At 52.3% G+C, this 6,000-nt stretch overlaps 1 protein-coding gene across 3 annotated transcripts in view; it reads right to left on the reverse strand.

Moving 5' to 3' along the window:
• The window catches only part of TLE1 (TLE family member 1, transcriptional corepressor), an 84,057-nt gene extending 78,554 nt beyond the window's left edge, over positions 1–5,503 (reverse strand). For all 3 annotated transcript variants that reach the window (XM_033123271.1, XM_033123269.1, XM_033123270.1), the window contains exons 1-4: positions 4,131–5,503; positions 3,252–3,352; positions 1,734–1,797; positions 1,578–1,622 (exon numbers count right to left, since the gene is read on the reverse strand). In XM_033123271.1, the coding sequence (XP_032979162.1) occupies positions 1,578–1,622; positions 1,734–1,797; positions 3,252–3,352; positions 4,131–4,154 (234 nt within the window). In that variant the 5' untranslated portion in view covers positions 4,155–5,503. The remainder of the gene's footprint in view (positions 1–1,577; positions 1,623–1,733; positions 1,798–3,251; positions 3,353–4,130) is intronic.
• Between the last annotated feature and the right edge of the window lie 497 nt (positions 5,504–6,000).

Raw genomic sequence — 6,000 nt, forward strand, 5'->3', positions numbered from 1 at the left:
GAAAAAGCTCAGGTTCCTCTTACTCTTCCTGAATATTTGTTAGCAAAATTGTGCCTTTATGGTTAACTTAAAAAAAAAAAAAAGTGACAGGTTAGAACTTCTTGACCAAGTGTATTTGCATAATTTATTTAAATGACCACAGATCTTCTAGCCCAATTACTATCAACAAGTTACAGATGCCTCAACATGTTTAAATGCACTAGTCATTTAAACACACAAAAACAAAGGCAGAAACCCAACATAAACTAGGCTACCAAGTTTGCGAATCAGAATAAAAATCAGCATTTTAAAAGGCCCAACTATGTTATTAATGAAAGGACCTGAACTTCACTATCTCTTTTCAAACACATATCTGAGAACAGATCTAATGTACAGGATGATAACTTAACGTTATGAAATCTATGATGAATTAAAAATCAAAGAGTGCAGAATTACAAAAGCGGAATTCAACTCTGAAACGCACTTGCTTAATGAAAGTCTTTGAATATAAGGAAGATCTGAAGGCTGAACTAATCAATTTCTCCACTGTGCCCCAGCCGGTCAGCCATGCTCTTTAATTTAATGAAACAAGGGTTTGAGATGAAATAGCACATATACATCAAGTAAGAATTGTATTGTTGCACTTTGAAATGTGTCCAACTGTGCAACTTCATCTGATGATAATTTTTTAAGAGGCAATCGATTTCTAAAAGACTTATTGTACCAGCGTCTTGATGAAAAAGTGAATGTCAGCATATCTCCAGAATACTTACACACCCTGCCATTAATGCTTTCTTTGGCAGACAATGACTACTCAATCGAGGGTCCTTTGGGCTGAGCAATCATTTAGCTTTTCTTCCCTTATGAGGTCCTTAGTGCCTTGTTCCAGCTCAATACTCTTTTTATACACCATTATAGTAGCCATAAGTGTGAATTTTATGGGAACTTGCAAACTCATAGTCATAGCTACAGCTTTCCACTCACTAATCTTTTCACGCTTTTAAAACCACTAGAACTGAAGCAACTCCCTACATATGTTGTGGCCATAAAAAAACACTTTTTTTTTTTTTTTTACATCCAAACCTGTATCAACTGAAAAATGTTTCAAAAAGATGTATGCTAATAAGCCATCAATCTTGAGTATCACTTTATGCAGCTCCAAAGCATAAAGAAAATTCCATAGTTAGTCATATACCTTGTTTGACCTTATTTAAAGACAAGAGTGTCTCACAGGTCCACACTTCTTTCCAAATCAGAACAAAAATATTAGCTATTCTCAACTTCAGCAACTCTACAGAATACTCAGATCTTTCAAGAGGAGAATTTATCTATCCAGGTGGAAAAGTAAACTCAGAGTCTCAATTCCTATCTGACCATACACAAGCTAGTTTACATTTTCAAAGCACCTCTCACCCAGTCATTTAAACATTTTGTAACTGTCAAGAAGCAATCCTTGCTGCAAAGTATTACCAACAATTTGCAAGAAGGGAAACCAAGGCAGAAAAATAGCACACAAACCCCCCACAAGAAGACAAAGCCACTATTGAGAAAATCATAACTAATTTCTCATTACGGCTTAAGATTTAACTAATGCTTACCTGTTTATGCATTTCTATGTTTAATCCATATGACATTTCATAATACTGTGAGAAGAAAAAAAGAACCAATCATTTCATTAATTCATGTTTTATGATGCTAAGAACATGTATTTGCTCATATTACACGAAAAGGAAAAAAATCTAATTGATACCTACCATCACATAGTGCCTCTGCATTTCTGTCTTTTCACTTGCCAGTTTCTCACATTCCAATTTAAGGCTACAAAAACAAAACAGGCAACTTAATGTAAACATTATGTCACTTGTTTTAACATCTGCCTCACATATTTACACTTCAAGTAAAAACAGACCAATTTGGAAAAGCCATAAACTATCTAGGTAAACACCCAAAAGCTTTGTCCCTGCATTTAACAGGGGAAAGAAATAAGGTGAACATTACAGGGTATCCATTCAGCTACTATTCTTTTTCTTCTTGGCGCATACCTGGTCAGATGCCAAGAATTATTAACAAAAGCTGTCAAAACCTCTAATCTACCCAGAAGACTGATTCCTCCTGGTGGTCATCTGTTCACGCCTATTTCCCTGAATCAAAGTGTGCTTCTCCGGACTCCACCAAAATCTGGCCTTTGCACAATCCTCAGTCTCAGGCAAAAGCTGCACTACCTTTGCCAATTCAAAGTCTCTAGGTTTGAAACACTGTACCTGTAAAGTTACCTCTACAATTGTTGGTCCCTTTTAAAACCTTTGATTTCCAAATCCCTGCCAAAATATGTCAAGCAGCTACTGCAGTGAAGTGGGCTGAAGTCCTCCCTGCTTGGTAAACAGTGTGTGGGTAGGGATGCCTCAAGCTCTAGAGATTATTATCTTCAAGCAGACAAAAGGTCAATAATCAGAAAGCCTCTGACAAAATAAGAAAATTCACACCCCAGCATCTGTGTTTTTTCTCAAGCAAGACAAAAATAAAAACTGTCGTTACAGCTATTTCTTAGCTCTAATCAGCTAAGACTTCATAGGAACGAGAAACTAACATTTCTGGAAAGTCCACTATGGATGTGGTGCTTTACAAATAGTTTTTATTTACAAATCTTTTGAAGTAGGTATCGTTAGATGAAGAGACTAAAGCTGAGAGGGATACAAATGTGACTCCAATCCCTTGTTCTACCCAAATCTACCCAGAAATGACGCCAAAGCAGGTTAGCTTTCCCTGACACACCCACCCCCCTCGTGATCACCAATGATGGGCACAGCTTAAAAGCATCTAGCGTTCCATAATGGACTTTGCCTCAGCCCAATTCTCTACCATAGCAAACAGCGATTTCAACACTGGCTTTGCCTCCCTGAACCGACACTCCAGGGCTGGGGCATCGACTGAACCAAGGTTTTAGCTCAGCCTGTTTGTTGCAAAACAAATAAATGAAGTGCAAATACTGACAGTTCTCATTTAACTCCTAAACACACGAAAATAGACTCCCTGGAACAGCAGCAAACCGGCAGAAGGGAAACAATGGGAGGAGGAGGAGACAAGAGAAGAGGCGGCCCGGGAAGAGCCAGGAAAGGGGGTAACGTGAATGACAGGTTTTAACTGCGACTCCACACGCCACCGCCTGGACACAAATGCTAAGTACAGCCGCCGCCGCCGCCACCCAGGGGCTGGGCGACGTGGGGCACGGGACTGCCCGGGCAACCAGTCGCCCCCCGCGGGCCGACACGCACCTGTGATACTGCGCCTGCAGGAACTGGAATTCCTCTTTAATGCGGTCCAGAGACTCCGGAATAGTGAATTTGAAGGGCTGGCCTGCAGCCTGGTGCGGCGTCTGGGGGACGACCAGCGAGGGGGACCGTGGGACGGAGATGCGGGCGGGTGGATAAAGCAGTTAGAGGACAGAGAGGTGGGTGGAACACAAACAAAAAATAAAGTTAGAAATGGCGGATAACGGAGTCCCGAACGCGAGTTTGCGCTTCACTTTGGGGAGAGGGAAAGTGGACACTCCGCCGACCCCCGGCTTCTAGAGGCTCTAAGCCCCCTCCAGCCTTTCCCGGGTCACCAGACTGGAGGAAAAGGGGCTCCCCGGCGGCCAGGGTGGACCAGGCCAGACTGTCGTCATCGCCGCGCCCTCCCCCACGGGGGCGATAAAGACCCCGGGGACTAGAAAAGAAAAACAAATCCCTAACGCTCCCCGTTCCCAGAGTCGCCAAGGCCAACTTAAGCGCGCCGGAACGGGGGCCGCATTGACATGCAAATAGGCGAGACCAGAAACAAAGCGGGGGGGCGCCCTCCCCTCCCCGGGGGAGGAGGAGGATGTGGTTGCGGGAGCGAAACCCCGGCCTCTCCCGGTGCCCCCGTCACCCTGTCTAGACGTCAAGCAGGAGGTGACCCAGAAGAAACGGGGTGGGGGGAATTGGGAGTTTCAGCCCACTACCCACCTCAAGAGAGCAGGGCCCGGGACCTCCCAATCTTGCAGACCCGGAGACGAGGGGGTCCGTCAGAATGTAGCAGCCACCCGCCTCCCCACAGCACGGAGAGTGCCTCCCGCCCCCCGCCCCCCGCTCCCCCCACCACCACCCCCGTCTCCCCGGCCAGCCGCGCCTCACCGGGTGCCGGCTCTGCGGGAACATCGCTCTGGCTGCCGCCGCGGCTCTGTTCCCCGGCAACTCAATTCTCCGCTCAATTTCCAACTTTAATCCCGCCGAGAAAAATTAAGCCAGTAAGCCCGGCAGAAACGCGACGCGCAGGGGGCCCGCTGGCCACGCACGCAGGCGCGCTCGGCGGGGCGCACGGGCCACTCCGCGCCCGGCTGCTCCTGCTCCCGCCAGTGTGGGCTCCCGCGTTCAGGGCCACATCGTGGGGCACCCCGGGCCCAGCTGCTCGAAGAACCTCCGCGACACCGCGCTGTTCTCCAACCCGCAGGCCTTAGCCGCCTGGGCGAGGAGGTGGGGGAACGGTGACTCCGGCGCGCTCCTGTAGGCGATCAGTGTGCGCGGCAACCGTCCGGGCAAACAAATCCAGACGGGCTGTCTTCCTTTGCTCTTCTCCCGGTCTGCCTCCTCTCCGGGTTTTCCCCGCGGCGCCGGCAGCGGGCGAGGTGCAGGTGGCTGCCGGCTAACCCCACACAAACCAACCTAGTGACGTTTCGGAGCCCACCTTCGCGGGTCCAGGCAGCACCTTTGCCGGGCACTCGCGGGCCCCTAGAAAGCGGCGGGGAGCGAGGTCCCAGCCGCGGTGTAGGCTCCGCGCCCGGCGCCCCGCAGACTCAACCCTGGCTGAGAAGCGCGGAATGACAGCGAGGCTGGGAAAGTGCGGAGGGCGCGCCGGGAGGCTGCCCCGCACACCCCGTACGACCGGCACTCGGTGTTCTCCGCGGTTGCACAAACCCTCCAGGCCCGACGGGGCTACTCCACGAAGGGCAGTCCCGCGGTCGCCCACAGCTCCTTGAGGCCAGGGCGCATCCGGGAGCCGCGCCCGGTGAGCACTCGCCCCACACAACCCGTCCGGCCGCTTCGGACCCTTCCTGGGTCCTCTTTCTTTCCTTCCCTTCGTATGCCTCTACGTAAAAGGCGCTCCAGCCCGCTGCAAAGTTCTCTCACGACCCGGGGTACGACATCCACGAGATGGTGGCAAGAAGAACAGGAGTGCGCGTCGCCGCTCGGCCTCCCTTCCCGGCCGGCAAACTCCGCGGGAGAGTCTGGAGTACTCGGGGCAGCCGCAGCCCACCGGGATTAAGTCGCCGCGGGCCGGCGAAGGTCCGGGTTGGTGGCGCGGGTCCCGCCCGGCCGTGAAAAGGTGGGGGTGGTGCAGTCGGCTGCCTCGGGGACGCGGGGCACAGAGAACCCGCCGACGCTGCTGCGGCTCCTGCAGTCGCCGTTCCTACCACTGCCGCCGCCGCCCGCGCCTCTCGCGCCGGTTACATTAACACGCGGTTTCACACTCCGGAGCTAACCAGCGCGGGCCCCGCCCAGCCCTGGGCGGGCGGGGAACGAGAGCACCCAGCCGGCGGGCGACGTGGGCCCGGACGGCTGGGAGGGGGAGCCGGAGTCCAGCGTCAGCCAATCGCATGCGCGATGCCCAACGTGGGGTGCTGACGCAACCCTCCCCGCAGCCTATGGCGGCGCAGCACTGGACGGGCCGCCTCCCTCCTATTCCCCCCCCTCCCACTCCACTTGCTTCCATCTCTGCTGTTTCCACCGGCTCCCCTCCGGTCCCTCCCACCCCTCCTCAGCCAGCCGCGTCCTCCCGGGCTCGGTGAGGAACTGTTCCTGGAGGAGCCGCGGGACGCTGAAGCCAGCCAATGGGAAGCTGCGAGACGCGGAGATTGGCACTGTGGATGGGAAGGTCGGTGGGAAGGAGAGCGGCGGGGCCCGGCTGTCAATCAAAGTAACGTGGGGCCTGGGAGGGAGCGCGCGGGAACGCGAGAGCGAGAGGGACCTGCAAGTGTGCAGCCACGGAAACTGGGGGCTCGAGTTT

Source organism: Rhinolophus ferrumequinum, chromosome 12 (genome assembly GCF_004115265.2).
Source record: "Rhinolophus ferrumequinum isolate MPI-CBG mRhiFer1 chromosome 12, mRhiFer1_v1.p, whole genome shotgun sequence".
In the NCBI taxonomy this organism is placed as follows: domain Eukaryota; kingdom Metazoa; phylum Chordata; class Mammalia; order Chiroptera; family Rhinolophidae; genus Rhinolophus; species Rhinolophus ferrumequinum.